At 37.1% G+C, this 18,715-nt stretch overlaps 1 protein-coding gene across 2 annotated transcripts; it reads left to right on the top strand.

Annotated features, from left to right (window-relative positions):
* The first annotated feature begins 5,861 nt into the window (after positions 1-5,861).
* On the top strand, positions 5,862-15,392 carry si:ch211-236k19.2 (LIM/homeobox protein Lhx6). 2 transcript variants are annotated; one of them, XM_035657963.1, is made up of 9 exons: positions 5,862-6,129; positions 6,777-6,907; positions 7,459-7,590; positions 8,000-8,121; positions 10,587-10,804; positions 11,586-11,686; positions 11,788-11,883; positions 13,172-13,343; positions 14,633-15,392. In XM_035657963.1, exons 2-9 carry the CDS (start codon positions 6,905-6,907, stop codon positions 14,713-14,715), a joined length of 927 nt encoding a protein of 308 aa, XP_035513856.1. In that variant the 5' UTR covers positions 5,862-6,129; positions 6,777-6,904; the 3' UTR covers positions 14,716-15,392. The 2 variants fall into 2 exon arrangements, with proteins under 2 accessions (XP_035513856.1, XP_035513854.1); XM_035657961.1 differs by having other exon boundaries at positions 5,863-6,129; positions 10,584-10,804; positions 14,633-15,391.
* The last annotated feature ends 3,323 nt before the right edge of the window (positions 15,393-18,715 follow it).

The following is an 18,715-nucleotide window of genomic DNA, read 5'->3' as shown; positions in this document are numbered from 1 at the left end:
TTGTCTGCCCCTCGCCCAAAAGAATCACAGAAAACCAAGAGTTGGAGAAAATCAATCGACTTCTATAGCATTGTTGTTCATGTTTAACAATGTAATCTCATGATCACAAATGTATTTATTTACTCATTAACAAGAACAATGCAACTAAACATTGTCCATAAGAAATAGTGCGGATGATGTAAGATTGAGGCATTGAGCTGAAGCTTATTTACAGCTCCTGTCTCTGTTTAGGCTTTTAAATTAGGGTTAAACAAACAAACAAATGGATGAAACCCATTCAAAATAAAAACAATAGAACAGATCAAACTTACTGTGTTCATATGCATGTGTCTGTGTGTATACATTGATATATAGCTGCTTGAGAGTGTGTGAGTATTTAGACATAAATGTATGTGACCAGTGGATCCATTCATAGCTCATGCAATGTTTTCATTTTTGTGGCCACTAACTGCTGTAATGAGGTTGGGCTTCAAAGTAAAGCTCTGTATAACAAAGACATTTGGTTTTAGGTGACTAGCTCTGTGTTTAGCTGTGACTGCCCATAGTTTTGTGTAGTTAGTGAAATTGACAATGTTGGAAAGATAAACTATGTTTGATTTACTGTAATGTATCAAAATGTTCTCGACTAAATATATTGCACAAGCATAAAACTGATTTATAATCAGTTACTGCACCAATATAATTAATGGTTTAGAGAAAAATCACGGTCTCTATGTCTCAAAGAACCTGAAATTCTTATCTTTCCATTAATTAGCTAGATAAGCAACAAGCAAAGTTACAGTTTTTTTGGGGGGGACATTATTCATTAAGGATTTGACACTCAAAATCAAGATAATCTGTATAATCAGGACAGTGTGTGTGTGGTTTTAGCAGATTTAATGGACAGCGGCCCGACAACGTAATCAAAAAATCCCACAGCTGTCATCTGATTCTGATTCAAATGTTGCTAAATGTTTGGTGCATAGAAGTACAAGACATCACCTTTGTCTGGCTGTGCCCCGCCCACTTCAAACCAGTGAAAAGACCACAGAAACAAACTGCTTCTCACTTGAAACAACCAGTACTGGATTGACAGAAGAAATATTGTATCTACAGTTTGGGAAAAACAGGTTTCGAAGGCCTTTAATCGTGAGAAAACACAGTCTTTCAAAATAATGGCGGTTGCACTCTTCATACATGCAGCACATGATTTACTGCCAAAGGACATATTTTGATTGAAGGGGGCCAAAAAGTATCAACGCCCTTGCACAACCTGATGCTGCAACTATAAGACAGACCAACACAATAAGTGCATTAAGACTCATTTTGTGAGTTAGAATAGTTGTTTTTCTTATCGATTGATTTCTGTATTTCTTTAAAGACATTGATCTTACATAGATTATTCTGTCCATTAAAAGTTCTACTCTAAAACAGTTGAAAGTACTTTGGAAAAATTAGTCAAAAACCGGCAAGAGAAGGTGGTTGTTTCTGGTGAAGCTCAGAAACAAATCTGATTATTAACTGTTTGATTAAATGATGTCTTGTGGCTGCTCAACTTCACTCCATATCAATCCACTGGAAACTACTGACAGCAGTAGCTTATATTACATTACAGCCAATATTTTTTATATTTTAGGCACAAGTTTTACCCTGAAGGCCAGTGTGTTATACAAGCATTGTTATTCAGTTTTGACAAAACGACCCCACCTTAATGCTGGTAGTTTCCTAACATTCAGAACAGTAAATAAGATTTTGCCCTTATGTGAACCTCTCTGCACCTCCACAGTGAGCGGACGACGCACGTCATACATTGTTGACATACCAGCCATCAAACTGTCCACTGGGGCCCATTGGATGAGTCTAATAGCTTTAGCATGTGGTACCGTTTGTTTTTATTGTGGCGGTGTGTGGGTCGCTTATTGTCTTTATGGATCGAAGACAGCTGAAGGAAGGGCAGGGTTGCAGGACAGAGCAGTCATACACACATGTACAGTAGCAGCGCTGTGACTTTCACACATCCACAGAGCTGCACAGGATGCAACAGGTGACCCATCCTCGGATATTACCATTGTCAGGAGGTTGTTGTGCATTTCATGTTGCCAGACCTTTCAAGGAGGAAGTTGTGTAAGAGTGAGGTACAGGAAAACAGAAGCGAGAAGTCGCACAGTTTAAAACCTGTTGCATAATGCATATTTTTCTTTATACATAACCTTTTACAAAATGTGCATTTCATTTGCCATGCACCATGCTAAAAATCCAATGTTTTATTCATTTAATAAATAAATATAAATATATTGGTTCATTTTCATTAATGACCTTGGAAACAGCAGTTGACAAAACAGTCTCCACTCCTTTACTTGTTTGTCTTGGAGCCTTTGATCGTCTTCATCAGCAGCTCAGATGTCTGTAGATATTCAAAGTTTCCATTGTTCAGCAATGATAATAATTAATAGAATATAATAATGGAAAGTTTGAACACAGTTTTGTGACATCTGAGTAAACATCTTGTGATGACGATCGTGTGATATGGTTGAAAACTCCAGAATAAGCGAGTAAGTGGACACATTTCGTCCATGCTAGCTTTAAAAATGTGCAATAAGTTTCTTAACTCTATCTTAAGAAACTCTTCAGATAAAATTAGAAGATTTTAGGGTAGTGTAAGGTTTAAGGTGTAACTGGTGATGTAAATACCATGGCTTTAAACAATTAAAACGTTAAATGCTTCAGAAGGTGAAAATGTATTTGCTACTTGTCATTTTAGGATGAAAAGGGCAAATGAAAAAGCTTCTTTCCAAAGTTATATCTACCCTTCATTGTATCTCAAAAATCACTGTCTTTGAAAAGGAATTGTAATGTAAAAGAACTAAAATACTGGTCAAAACTGGTCAAAAACCTCCACTCTTGTACATCATCACTAAAGAGCAATGATAATGGATGTGAAATAACACTCTTCCCTCCTTTAAGTCCTCCTGCGTCTTGACCAGCCCACTTCCAGTTGACCCTGCTCCATCTGGTAATTACAGTTAATGCACAGAGCTGCTGAAGTGCGTTACACTGACAATACAAAGAGACTGAGACAATGTAATTCTGCTGTTAGAGATGCTTTTTAAGTGATCAATAAGAATTAAAGTGTCATTGATTTCATGGAAACCTTTACTTTAAGTCATTTTGTTCCCTCTCTGTAGGTGCGGGGGAGAGAAATTAAAGCTGTGGCTTCAGCGTAAGACCTTCAACACAAAGGAGAAGAGTCAGTGTGAAAACTCTAAACTGACAACTTGCCTTGTTCTCTTCAGTTGACTTTAACACATTACGTGATAACATCCTGTATATGTTATTTGGTTACATTTTGTTACATTAATGTGTTGTGCACATAGACACAAAAGTACAATCCCAGTGGTGAAACATTCAACAGGTAAAAACCTTTACATATTGAAAACAAATACCTTTATCGTCTGTTCCCTTCCTATAAAACACAACTCCAGATCTTTATAATCATCAAATCAGAAGAACCCAACATGGAGAAGAGTAAAAACTACAGCCCTTAAATCCTCATATGACACATGAAACTTCACCAAAACAACTAACAAAGCCCTTTCTCTTCATGTATATGTGCAGTATGAACACGTAAAGGGGTGTTGAAATGAAAGTTATAGTGGTTGAAGTTTAAGTTATTCATTCATCCAAAAAATCATCTTTTTTTTCTTCCTTCAATTGCTAAAAAAACCCTCCAGATTCAATGTTGTATTACCATTTCAGCATATTTAAAAAAAAAAAAAAAACCTCAGGACATCCAGTAACCTCACACTAGTTAAAACATAAAATCGCCATAGTCAGACAATAACAGCTTTATGATTAAACAGTAATACATAAGTAAAACAAGCATTTCTAAGGCTGCTATCCGCACCAAAAAACAACTATAATTTTACTATTGTTTGTCATAACTCATTTCTTTCCCTACATTTCCTGCCCTCTCTGTACTGTAAACTATAATAAAGGCATAAAAGGATACAACAATGGATTATTTTTTATTAATTTCTAATACTTCTGAAAACACAGGGGGTATCTGCCACTGTATTTTATGTTTGACGTTATACCATCCATTAAAAGTTACTGTTTGAGTTAAGTTCAGAAACCAACTGCGCCAAAAAACAAACAATACCAATCATAACACTGTTACATTACATTAAATCAACAATACAACAATACAAATATGCAGCCTAGCACAGACAAAAGGGAGAATTCATCAAATCAACAAAACAAAAGGAAAATCCATCAGCTGTACAGCATATATAGTTACACAGCATGGAGACTAATGCTGGTTGTTTTCAAAGCAGGGACTCATAAAAAGGGTCCATTAAATCTATCATCAACAAGTCCAAAAATATGCAAATAATTCAGTTTATGTATTTTTTAGCTCTTTAGGATCGCAATTGGCTGACAGTCAAGCCACAGTGACAATCTGGTCAATTTTAAAAAGAACAGCATCCATCAAACCAGTAAACAAACTATTGAACACAGCTGGACACATGTATATCAAAGTCATCGTGTTCTCGAAAAAAAGCATTGTGCAGAATGATTTACGTGCAGAGTTAGAGACACTAGAAGGTTGTTTTCACATTCATCTGCTGAGGGAGGAAAGTTTCATGTGCTCACTTTATATCTCTTTATATAAGAGATATAAATATATAAATATATATACACTTTATAATGACAATTGTGGTCCAATATGCAACTTCCACAATATTTGCACAGCTGTATTCAGGACTTGCAATAAGTGAGAATGTTATTCTTAATGTAACTTTATTTGTGGAAATACCATAAAAGAGACCAAGCAAGTGTTTTTATGTATCTTCAAAGATGCCTGAAGGGCAGGGGCGGAGCTAGAGGAATATTCATGGGGTGGCAAGATGGTCATAAACAATCACATATATCAATATTTGCTTGGAAAAGCCCTTAAATGATTTTTAAATGAAACTTCTAAAATGTGTCCATAACAGATCATTCAATTATATACCTTGATTTCTGTTTACAACACATCTAAATGAATGTCTAACATTTGACAGCATTTGACACCAAACTGGGGTAGCTGTTGGAGGGGAACTTTAAGAATTTATAAGTTTTTAAATGAGTCCAACCTCTTTTTTTAAGTGCATTAGTAAAAGTATGTTGTATATGTTTTGGATGTGAACATTTGTAGCAAATTTAGTCCATATGACATGAAAATAAATCTTCTGATTCCGTCAAAAAAAAAGAGTTAATGGATCGGTTCAAAGTTAATCAATAGTGCAGCCTTCACTCTGTTTCAGTTTCTATTTCAGCATTTTAACTTGGTAAAGAAACCCACTTGATTTCTCTCCCTCGGACAGTTAAAGCCTTATATTATCTTCACAATGTATTTTTACCCAGAACAAGAACTGTTGATTTTGTCCCTTTGACAGTGAACACTTTAGTAAGAGATCTCTTCACAGCCAGTGGACAGGAGGAACTATTATAGCACTGTAAAAAGAATAAATCCTCTTAAATGAAATTCTATATGATGGATAATGAGCACTATATAGCTCGCATCATCATCATCATCATCATCATCATCATCTTTAACACCTCTTACCCTCCATCGCTCTGCAATCAGCAGTGATAGTGGAGTGATTTTAATAAAGCTAACACTGGCCTCCGATCTGCAGCCATCATGTTCAGACAAAAAAAAAGAGGCAAATTTAATTAGTGGGTGTTTCCAGACAGATTCTTACTGATTATCTTCCTCTTTTTTTAATGAATTCATGCCCTAAATATTGTTGTGAGCCTACAGAAAAGGAGGATAAACCCGGGTCTGCTGGTCCAATGGGCAGCATCACATCCTGTCGGCTGAACTGGGTGTAAACTTTGAGTCGAGGCGGGGAGAAGAAACCACAGCGGAACCAGCAGCACTGGGAGTCCGTCTGGGAGGTGCCACTGGTGCCACTCGTTTGATTCCCAGTCCCACAAAGTTAATGAAGTTGGATTATTTATTGTTTCTGCGTTGCGGATTCAGAAAGTGAAGAAAAGCCTGTCTCAAGAACCATGTTCCACGGAATTATTTGGATATTTTGCCTGTGATGTTCTGGCAAAACTTTTATTGGACAATGTCTTCGCTGCCTTTGGGAGGTTTTCCATGTATGAAGTATATGGTTTTTTTTATTTCCATAGGCCATCTCTTCTTATTTTACTGCCTCCAATATTTATACCGTAGCTGGTAATTAACATAATCTTGCATTCCTGTTAATTTCGACAAAATGAAGGACAACACGGACTCCGGATTGCCACCCAAACGCAGATTTTTTGGCAGTTTATGAATGCAGCTGTAATCACCCAGGGGAGCCTCAAGTACTTAAATGGGTCCATCATGAGAACGAGACAATCAAGCTCCTTTATGCCTCAAGATCAGCTGCAGTTTCTACACATTGTCTGTTATGAATAGACCGATCTCCAATTGAGCCTCTTCACTTTGGAGATTTTTCGATTTTCGATTATACAGCTATTGAAATTAGGATGCGCCGCTTTTTTCTCTCTTAGCTTGGTGGCTCGGTTACTTTTTTGTTTCTTTTTTTTTTTTTTGATTGCCAGATGAAATTGACACTTGGGTTGCCACTTATCAAGCGAAGCATTTCAATCCACGCTAATTGCAGATATAGTGCCATCCTTTCTTTTCACCGCGTTTGATTGCATGGGAATACAGCCTCCCATTGCGCACAAGAAGAATGATCGATCATATATAGGTTTTTTTCCCCTTCTAATTACATCAAAATTTCTTTTGTTGCCAGGGTTTAAATGCAGGAGAAACTGTTATTCGTTGTTTTGGACCGGATATAGTGTGGGCTGGGGCAGAGATGCGTAATGCGCAGAGAAAGCTCCATCTTCTCTCCAAATAGGCAGCGTTCAAGACCCGAAAATGGTGAGTCACAAACATCTGGACGAGTTTGGTTTGCAACCTTTTGATTTCTTTGTGTTTCAATCTGTGTAAGGTTTCGTTGATTCCTCTTCTTGCCCTCTTCCTAAACTTTTTGTATTCGGGATAACCTTGGGCACGACTCAGGTTTAACCAGGAGGAGACAAAAACTGCACCTCTAGGCTGTGTGCGTTCATGATCAGAGATGTCGTGGAGATTAAAGCCACCAAAACTCAGTTTATTCACTTTTGATTTGTGGATTAGAGTCCACAGAGCCGTATTTTTAGCCCGAGATAAATATTTGTGTTGTAAAATTTAAATCATCGTCATGCGTGGATGTGTGTAGAAATAAGTTAACTGGAAATAAATTATGTTTAGTTGAATATTAGTGTTTTTTTACAGGACTGGGTCTTCATGTTTCCACCACATCACTGGTTAGAACTGAAATACTTCACGTACTATTTCTGCAGTTACCACTCTTAAAAATAAAACAGAAAACTGCAAGAGACCATGAAACCAGTCTCCGCTTTGATGTAAAACTGTCTTTCTTCACGCAGTCTAAGTCGGAGGTGAAGAAGGAGTCCGGTGAGTCCAGTCCGTCGGAGGCCGCCTGTCTCTGCTCTCCTCCGTCGGCCAAGAACCAGTGCGCCAGCTGCGGCATGGAGATCCATGACCGATACCTGCTGAAGGTGAGAAATAACGAAAAGCAGAGGGAAATGATAAATATCTACAGTCCCAGAGAGAATTAAACGTGTCCACGAAGCTTCAGCTGATTTAAGCTCCAACTCCGTTTCTTAATTTGGTTTATAGCTTTTCTTTTACTTTTTCTCTTTACAGATTGAGCTCAACAAAATGAGCGCAAAATAGGTGAATGAAGATAATTTAACTCACGCACTGCAATACAGTTTTCCTATTTTAGTGACATTTTTCTCCTTTTTCTTATATTTTTTTAAAAAAATAGAAAATTAATTATTTTGTTGGAGTTTTTGATCCGCTTTGAGTAAAATAATATAAAAGAAAATATCTATTATGGATCACAAACACTCAGATGTGCATTCGTCTGTAAGGCTGACAGTATTTTTCTTTTAATCTCCGCAGGTCAACAACCTGAATTGGCACTTAGGATGTTTGGAGTGTTCAGTCTGCAGAGCGTCTCTGCGCCAACACAACAGCTGCTATGTTAAAAACAAAGAAATCTACTGCAAACTGGATTATTTCAGGTAAGATCAGGTTGTGTTCTGGCGCTGATTACATTTATTTAAAGACTTACGCTGTTTACTGATTATTTAGATTTTGATTGACTGTTTGACTTTTTGATAAATATAAATAAACAATATATTTATTTGAATAACGACCACATCTAAACTCAGTTAAGCTATACATTCACCCAATGTCATCATCATGTCAAATAAGTGTATTTATTTTTCTAGTAGGCCTGAATTAATAGCCTAATCAATGAATATATTTTTAATTGGGTTCAATTCAAACTTGTAGATTACCGAATTCAGCGATTAAATTTATTCAATGTTGTTATAATGTTTATATATTTTCTAAATGTATTTTATTTAGATGTTTTTTCCCGGTCGCTTTGTTTCACCATGTCCTTGTTTGTAATTGTAAGTTGCGTGCGCACGCAGCTTGTGTGGTTTATCCTTTTAATTTGGAGACCATTTATTTTAATTGTAGATCTCTTTAAGTGCATTTGTTGAGTATCTAAAAAGCAAAGAAATTAACGAATAATAGACCACTGAAAAACATGACCGTATGTATTCTTGTTCCGAGCTGCGTCTGCGCGACTCAAAATACTGATACTGATGATATTATCTTTACTTTCTTCTTTTTCTTTTTTTAAAGATCTCTCATTGAATTCCAAAAAATCTTGTAAACGATCAATTATGAACTAACGCTATTAAAATATTTGAAGCGCACACTTCCTGTTGTTGTTCATATTAATATAAAGTTCAGTATATTGTATTTTTGGTGAACCATAATTGTTTCTAGACATGCAAGAATATATTTTAATGTTTCTCTTCGATCCTGGTAAAACTGAAAAATTATAGAATGAATGTCCAATGAACTGGAACAGTGACTGATGACTTCTATATTATTTTGATAAATTATTGAACATAATTTAGTTTATTTGTCTGGGTGCTTTTACAGCTAATTGATCTTTGCTCTCCAAGATCAACGTTGGACTCTAGTATAACATGATTTCACTTCCCAGTTTAGGGAATTATGATTTCTTAGTGAAAAATGTGCTCCGCATAATGGGCCATAATGAGCTTTTGGTCTACAGGATCTTTTTAGCAGAACATATCACAGTAAACCACTATAAAAAACAACTAATTCTCAGACTGTAAAAATCAGTTCACACTCATCAGACCTTTAAAGAACAGTTGCCCGATCAGATCAACGAACAAACATTTGTCCTAACAACAAGACAAAGTGCACTAATGCCATAAACTTTATACTGACCACTGTCGTGTGTTGATAATTTGACTGACTGCAGATTTGTTAGAACATTTTCACCACTAATGCAGAATATTAACTGCTATTATTAGCTAATTGTGTGGCGTTGTCTTGTAGAGGTACTAAAATCTAGTTTAGGACCTTATTCTTTTAGTTTATATTGTGCCCACAGGGTGCACATTCCTTAATAATGTTGTCTTTACCACAAACTAACTGACACACAGAAACCTTGGGCCCAGGCGGAGCGTATAGTTTCCACTGGATGGGAGGAACAGGAACATCTCCCCCTCACTTTCTCAAAATCCCAGTTTTGTTACCTCCACTTTTATAGTTTAAGTTTGATTTATTCAAAATCCATTTAAACTGTCTCTTCTTAATGTAGTGGTCATCCAGTCCAGGTGAAATAATGTGTGAGTAGACAAAAATGTTGATGTACTCATCAAGGTCGCCTTCAGTCACAGTGTAGGGCTCACTAAAATATACTCAGGCAGCAGTGAGTCAATTGTGAACTGTTTTGCCCTGGGTTTTACCTCCCAGGCTACATACAGACAAGATGGGATGGGAGTCAATTTTACTATTCATGACAGGACAGTAAAAAAAGTAAACAGGAGCAGGCAGGACATGAATCATAATAATAATAGGTTGTTTTATATACCTATAAATAGGCAGTTCTAATATGAATAAACACTATTTTCTTTATTTTGTACATAGACAATTGTTTTGTTGTCATTTTTTTGTTCTCCCCCGTCTGCTCTTGTGACTGGTTACTGTTTTTTTGTAACACAGGAACAGGATGGGGTGGGAGACATTCTTCCAAGATTGGTATGGGACAGAAGTGAAAATGAACTCCTGTGTCACCCTCGAATACAGACTGATGATGCAATCTACTATTTATTAAGATTACAATGTGTAATTATCTCAAAAGTCAGTGGAAATAAACATCAAATATAAGGCAGTTCACTCTGGAAATGAAGAGTCAACAATAACACTCCTCTGCACAGATGTTATACAAAACACTGCAGCAAACTATACAAAATATCGTTGCAGACCGTCGAAGGAAGATAAAGGCTAATATTTTCTGCTGTAAATGAAATACAGTAAAACTAATTGTAGCCTCGGCATGTTGTGTAATATGATCACGACATCCCTACTTTTAAATGAGTTCTGTAACTTGCAACCAACCTTCACCCGCCCTTTTCTTTCTCCCTCACAGTAGGTTCGGCACTAAGTGCGCCCAGTGTGGCCGGCAGGTGTACGCCAGTGACTGGGTGCGACGGGCTCGGGGCAGCGTGTACCACCTGGCCTGTTTCGCCTGCTTCTCCTGTAAGAGACAGCTGTCCACTGGGGAGGAGTTCGGCCTGGTGGAGGGCAAGGTGCTCTGCCGCAGCCACTACGACATCATGCTGGATAACCTCCGCCGGGCTGCAGAAAACGGTAATCTCAAAGATGTATCTCTGATGGTTCTCTGATGATTGCCAGCAAAAATATGCAAGAGTCAAGGCCTCAGTAGCAAGGAGAACAAACTATTCTGGCAACTCTTGATCACTTGAGCTCTAAAGTTTCCAGTGCTCCCTTTAACTTTCCTCTCAAGTAGTTTTTTTTCCATCCTGGATGACAACATCTCAGATACATTCTGTGTGAGCTCAATCCAGCTCCTATTTGCAGCTCTTACTGAGTGAATTATCAAGAACATTCAACCTGAATCACCAATCTTTGATCTTTGTTGACTTCTTGAATTGAACATCTGAGGGTTTGAACTGTGGTTGTCTACCCAACGCGAGATTAAATGATGGGCCTGCTAAGACATCTGTAAGGTTAGGTTGGAGCTGGACTTGGAAAAAACAAAAGCTTTGGGGATTTCCAACAAAAATAATCACAGTTTGAAGACAATAGAGGGAAAGAGTTAGAAACCCTCAGTTCATCATGTTGAAGCTAAAAAAAAGCTGCCAATATGGAACTTCTAGTGGAAGACTCTGCTCTTTGCTGTGCTGTCAGTGAGGGAAGCTTTAGCCATAATGGTATAAATACTTTAGACTGTGCGGTTGTTGGCAAGAAAACATTTTAATTATGTTAAATGGATTGTTTGGACAAATGTTAAATTTTATGAGCTCTAACAGAATTGGCCTGTAAACTCATAACTACGTTGTTTTGTGTAACTTCACAACATAATGATTGAAATGTGAGTGAGACCTGTTGTTATTGTGCTCTCTAAAAGGCACAGGTCTGACTCTGGAAGGAGCGCTGCCCTCTGATCAGGACTGCCAACCAAAACCAGCCAAGAGGGCGCGGACATCGTTCACTGCTGAGCAACTGCAGGTAGATTCTGCTCTGATGTGTGTGTTTGGGTACATTGCAGTGTCACCTGTTGTCTCTTGTACATGTGGGGGTTCTTGACTGAAGGCAGTGTGTCCTCGCAGGTGATGCAGTCTCAGTTCGCTCAGGATAACAACCCTGACGCTCAGACGCTACAGAAACTGGCAGAAATGACAGGACTGAGCAGACGAGTCATACAGGTAGGAAATAATAAAGCATACGATTACATTAAGAAGCAATTTATACTTACTACAGGTGGTTCCCACCCGGGGGTTGAAATCCTTTAAAGTAGTTGTGAGATAAACAATGAGGTAAAAAAAAGAAGCAAAATAACATATTGCACAATAATGAAACATATTTTTTTATTTTTTTATTTCTTCAGATAAAACAATATGAAAAAGGGAAATTACTCTTTGGTTGAGCTAATTACAGCAACCTGTGATGAGGGGTCATAAACTGCAGTACGGTAGACACTGCTTTGTTTAAAAAAAAGCCACTCATACACAATGATTCAGATTAGTTTATTTTCCTGGAACTTGTAGTAACTAACACCCACAACAGGTTTTTAAAGGTTGATGAAGATTTGTTGAGTTTTTAGACAAATAACTACCTAAATCCAGAGAATCTCCTCTATAATTTATCTTGGTGTAGTGTGTCCCAGTGTTCTTGCTTATAAACCCTTAATATTGGTCTGGTTTGCCTTCTGAAATTGACAGATTTTAAGTATTTTTAGAGACTAGACAAGATAAAGTATCCAATATTTCAAAAGAAAATGGCAAATTATGATATTTTTTTCTGTTTTTATCACTTTAATCAGCTTGTGGCCCCTCAGATCTCTGGTTGTACAGAACCCCAGGTTGGAAACTATTGATCTAAACCATTTTAAACACAATACGCAGTGCTCTTCAGAGTAAAATGGGTTGTAGGTTATACACACTAACACCAGACCCAGCTGGCATCCAGCCCACTGTTTAAGAGAGTCTTGACACAAACTGGTTGATCAATACATTGTTAGCCCTGGTCTTAATGAATATAATGAACTGTCACATTTGGATGTGTGTAGTTATTTATAGTAAATAAGGCTCAGTTTCACCAAGAAACCTCACAGGTTACACGGGTTAGTTGTGTTTTGTAATGAGCTCTCATATTTGACAACTTCACAATTCTAATAAAATGTACCATAATTTTTCTAGGTTAACCTAAATTCTACATATAATCCATTAAAATATGTGAGTGTGACTATTCATATTAAATAAATCTTTATTTTAGTGTTTTTTTTTTATTATCATTATTTTTTCTGAACCACTGGCCTGGCATTGAAAGGGTTAAGCTGATGGGGGGAAAAAACACACATTGCAATGATTTCTCTGGCATAAAATAAATAAACAAATCTGGTGAGAAGAACAGCTTGACCCTGATATCCACTGTGTTTGTAGAGTATATCTCCCCCTGCTCGCTGCATGTTTACATCATCTGTATATTTCTCAGGTTTGGTTTCAGAACTGCCGTGCGCGACACAAAAAGCAGCCGCCTCAGAGCAGCTTCTCTCAGAGCGCTCCACTGTCCAGGATGCCCCCATCGCTGCCAGACGATATCCACTACTCACCGTTCAGCAGCCCGGACCGACCACATCTACTGGCCCTGCATGGATACCTGGACAGTGAGTGTCAGGTCTTATTGTTAGTGTCACTTTGTGAGGGATAGATTTCTGAACCACAGATGAGACTTATATGTTTTAAAAAGCATAATGATACACATATTATGGTATATTTAATCATCTATTTCTCACCATTTTAACTTTATAATCAGCTGTCTCTATCTGTTTGTAAATTGAATCGGGATTCAAAGGTTTAATTTGTTACTTCAGACAATATGCAGTGAAGTAGAAATTTGAGGTACTTTACTTGATTGCTCCTATTTCATGCCACTTTATAGTCCCATTGCACATTTCATGGTGGAAATATTGTACTTTTACTCCACTACATTTATCTGACAGCTGTAGTTATTTTACAGATTAAGCAAATTAAGATTTTAAAAGCACATGATCAGTTTATAAAATATGATGCACTTTTTATATATTAAACTATTCAACATTATGTAGAATAACAAAGACAGGGTCAATTCTTCTGCATCATGGATGCTTTTGATATATTATTTTTGATGCAACATTTTGTAATAATACTTATGTCCTTTTACTTAATTAAAGAGTATTTTAAATTGCAGTACTGCTACATTTATTTAAGTAAAGGATCTAAATACTTCCCCCAACACTGGCAACATAATGCAGGATAGTATATTATTGAATCTGTGATGGAAAAGGCTAGTGTGCAATAAAGAATAATAATTAGAGTAAGAGTACAAATAAGAATTTGAAAAATACATATATATAAAAATTATAAATAAGTATTAAAATGTAATAAAGGTGTATTTTGTTCTGGTGCATAGGTGGGCTGTGCAATTTTCCAGTGTATAAAAAAAGTAAAATACAGTTTGTTACAGCTGTAAGGCAAACTATACAATACAATTTCAAAAAGGATTTTAGAAGATGGATCGTCTGTTGGTTTTCCCGAGATTTCTCGTTTTCTTTCCTGTTTTCACTCCTCCAAATCTAGGGTCTAAGGATAGAGGGTGTCATTTGTTGTACTGACTGTAAAGCTTCTTGAGGCAAATGTTTGATTTGTGATTTGGAACTATACAAAAAGGACATTGTGATAAATGTTGAAGGCCCAAGTTTGAAACACTGTGTTTTTTAAATATGCATTCTGAATATATTCTGAATCTCATTTCTTACTTTGGAGGATTTCTGCAGACAAAAGCCTGCCAACTGATCATGTGGATGCTTTAGAAGTTTTTATCCGTCTTCCGCAGCATGTTCTTGAAACTAAATTACAGTAATATGCTCGTATTGCTCCCCAAACTCATGTTGTTTCTCTTGTCTTCTTTGTGCAGCTCATCCCTTCTCTGTCCTGGCTGCCCCGAGCCACTTGACCCATCCGTCCATCTCTCTACCACAGCTTCCCATCAGCCGCTGACCTCCTGTGTCCACTTTTTGCGGCGTCAACCACACTGATGTTGTAAAAAAAAAAAAAAATCCTTTGGGACGTACTGTCAGTAATCTGCTCTGTTTGGGATTCTAATTGCTGGCAAAAGCGACTTTGGCGATCTGTTTTCAATCAAATCGGATTCTTTGCTGTGAGACTGCTGAGCTAAACTTGTCTTTTAAAGACAGCAAACTGTGGCGATTGGAGACATGTCCCGCCTCCATGCCAACATGGGAGTTTTTTTATTTTGTCTTGTTTTTTATGATGCAGAGAAGAAGACCACTTTTATTTTATTTTTCCTCTTTTTGATGGGACACAAAACATTGCATCAGGTCAGGATTTTTTTCCTTATGTTTACCCACTCATACAAGGTATTTTAATTATATTGCTGCAATGTGAGCTCTCAAAAAAGAAGAAAAAAGGAGTGTTGTAGCAGTATTACAGTAAAACCTCAGCTTTTTTGGTATTAATGATGAGCACATTTGCAGGTTACTGTTGTTTGTTGTTGTGTTGTTGTCAGAAAAATGGAAACTCTTATTTATTCAGAACAAAACTTCACTTTTAAAACGCACTTTTAAATGTGTCTAGAAATTCAGTGATTGTACATTGTAAATACTGCTACAGTTTAATAAAAATGTATCAGAGCTGTTATGAAATTGTTTGAATAACTGAGGTGAGGTTGATTTAATCATGCAGACAGAGCGAGAGAGTGTGTGTGTGTGTGTGTGTGTGTGTGTGTGTGTGGGGCTGAAAATGTCAGGACAAACACACATTTTTAAAGACAGAGCATTACAGAGAAATGTGAATGCATCTCCACTGGAAGCACATTATATCAAGACACTATTTTTACACTAAGAGCTGCAAAAATCAAAAGGTCACTTGTCAGAGGCCAGGTACTTGCAGTAACCTGTTATTGAGAGCAATATCCTGTGGCCAACCTGCACATTAACTCCAATTTATGCTTAACAGGAGATGTGATCAATCCTACTGTGAAAACGATTATTTGAAATGACATTTTAACTCAAAGCGCGGCCATTGATCGGGCAGTTTGTTGGCTTTTGTGAAGCCTTTTAACACTAGATTATCTACAGTTGTTACATTGATTGACAGCACTTAAGGAGCTGCGATGGGAAGAATGAATGGGATACTTTGAGTTAAAGGATATCGTTAGATCTAGATTTTCCAAACTGGATCAATGTGTGGGTAGTTTTTTTCTTTTCTTTTTGCCACTGTAGTAAATTAAAAGAGTGTGCCACACCCTTGCACTTTGAGTTTCTCAGATTTTTTAGGCTGGTAGAGATATTGTTATTTGAGATTTGAAACAAATCTGATGATGATGTATCATCTGGTATTCATTCTGTTACATAAACTTTAGAGGAGTTTAGATAAGAAGAAAGAGAAAGATAAGAATAAGATTAGAAGCAGGGGAAAACTGGTACAACAAATAAATCTGCATACCAGCACCTCTAAAGGCTACAAATTAACATATCATACCTGATTTGTGGCAACTACTCCCTGCCAAGAAAAAGTGTGGCACCCTCAGTTATTGTAGCCCAGTAAGATACTGAAAATGAAAATCTTTCATGAACAGAGCCAGGCTAGTTGTTAAAGCCGGATTCCAGTTTGTCTGCTAAGCTAAGCTAACAAGCTTTTGGTTGCAGCTTCATATCAAGCATACAGACATGAGAATAATGTTGATATTCTCATCTAACTTTCAAGAAAATGAATCCAGTTCACCGGTGTGCAAATGATTTAATGGTGCGATACTGTGTTTATATTTCTTGTTTTGGCCAATGTATTCAATATTGATGTATCTGCGATAAAATCAGGCTCTGCAAACTAGTGCTGAAATGAACAATTATTTTCACTGTTTAATTTCCCAATTAATCATCTATAGGTCTATAGAGTGTCAAAAAAATATGGAGCCCCCAAAAGATAATGGTGCATTTTCTTATAATAGATTTTGCAATCTTTCTGATCCATAGAGAAAGGCTGAGCTGTATTATGATATAGTATTAAGTGAGTGGCCGCACCCTCAACTATGTGTAGCTCAAGTCAGTATCATTGCAGCTGGATAAATAACTAACAGAGCTTTTTAACCTAGCTCTCTCACCGACTGCTGCCAAGGGTTGAAACAGTATGTAGCTGTGATATGACAATGGGATGACAGAGCTTTGGCCATTGCTATGATTGTGGCTGTAGCCATGGCTGTGCTTTGGTTGTTATGATTATTGCTTTGAAACATTAGTTTATAATGGGTGTAACAGTAATACATGCAGGGGTTGTGTGTGTACGGCGACATGGTTGTGTTGGCTGAGTGTTGTATTGAAGCTGCTGTATACCTGAACTCCTTTGGTGTATTGTGGTGTATCTGTTAAGTGGTTTATCAATGCCTTTTTTGGCCTATGTTAATTGGAGAACAGTAGTCACAGCTACCATAGCCATATCCATGGTGTCATACATTCAGCCATAGATACAGCCGTAGTCTGAGCATTAACCATAACCACAGCTTCACCCACCACAGGCAGGCAGAGCAGCCGCTGTTGTGCTTGCAGTTAGTGGCTGTAGTAAATGTATAATGTAAAAGTGTCACATCCTTTCTGTAGCATCTTTAGTGCTTTTCCCTAGACTAGCAACCAAAACTGGACTGGACCAATACACTTAAAGTAGTCCAAGAAAAAAAATTCCACCATGGTCCTTTGGGGGGAAAAAAAGCCCATCACAATTTTCTAAAGCTTAAGGTGATGTCTTCACATTGCATTTTCATCCAACCATCAGTCCGAAACTGGAGGAGATTCAATTTACTATGGTATCAAACAGAAAAACAAATAAATCATTACAAATGAGAATCTGGAACTGGATTATGTTCTGTATTTTTGCCTGAAACAAGTTAAATGGTTAACAGATAATCAGAATAGCTGAAGATAAATTGTCTGTCGATCAGCTATTTGACTAATTGGTTTAGCTCTGCTTGAAAAGACAACCTTCGTAGAACATGTTTATGGTTGGTTTGATTCTGTACTATTACACAGAAATTATATCTTACCACACAAACGTTTATGGAGTTGAAACCTGGACCTTTAGGCTGGTTTTAGGCCAGTTATTTTTAAACTAATAATCCTACAAACAGCCTAAAGGAATAATGTGATATTTTGGGAAACACATTTATTAGAGAGAATATTGATGTATATATTCTTAGGTCTGTACAAACTGTTACACCTCGGTTTGTGTGTGGATTAAACAAACAATATAACATGTTGATAAGTGAGCTGTAGATGTAGGGCTGGTAGGAGATTTATATTTACCTTCGGTGTTTCCAGTCTTCATGCTAAGCTAACTGCTGCTAGCTGTTTATATTTAACAAACAAACACGAGAGTGGTACTGATCTAACTCTCAGCAAGAAAGTGAATGAGTACATACAGGAACTATTCTTTTGGGGGGTGAAATCCCTGACTGTTTATCACGTTGCTGGTAATGTATTATGTATGCATTTGTATTTGTATGTACATTTGTGTGTACATTGTACATTTGTTTTGTTTTGAATAGATTTCTCAGTGGCATTAAAGCAGGTGAGTCAAATTACAAAAGGAGCACAATCACATCTATCATATCAAGTTTCAGTAGCGAAGACAGCAGTGTTTCTCCTGTTGCTTAAGCAGGAATGTGAGAAACACGACGGCACCGACTCCACACAGACAGCAGAACTACAGCAGATAAAAACAGACACAATGGATCCCTTATACTACCCAGAGATTTAATTAAAGATGCCCAAATGTTGACTGGACCAGGTGTGTGTGAGTGTCTGCATCATTGTCTGAGTTTTATGTATGTGTGTCTTTGTGTGGGAGTGTACTGTACATCGCTAATAATCTCATTCTTTCCTAAACTTTTACCTTCAAATCAAACTTTTTTTCCAATCAATCACTTTCAATCAATTCAGTCCAGGAAGAAACCTGTTCAGGAAAACGATGTTCCTCCTTGTGAAATCTG

This window comes from Morone saxatilis, unplaced genomic scaffold (assembly GCF_004916995.1).
Source record: "Morone saxatilis isolate NCDOM2014 unplaced genomic scaffold, NCSU_SB_2.0 Contig16, whole genome shotgun sequence".
Taxonomy (NCBI): Eukaryota; Metazoa; Chordata; class Actinopteri; family Moronidae; genus Morone; species Morone saxatilis.
This window is presented reverse-complemented; position numbering and strand designations above follow the sequence as displayed.

Excerpts from the sequence above, each read along its gene's own strand:
- si:ch211-236k19.2 (XM_035657961.1), top strand. Across the intron at positions 11,687-11,787 it reads TCACTGCTGAGCAACTGCAG|GTGATGCAGTCTCAGTTCGC; the intron begins GTAGATTCTGCT and ends GTGTCCTCGCAG. Across the intron at positions 13,344-14,632 it reads CCTGCATGGATACCTGGACA|CTCATCCCTTCTCTGTCCTG; the intron begins GTGAGTGTCAGG and ends TTCTTTGTGCAG.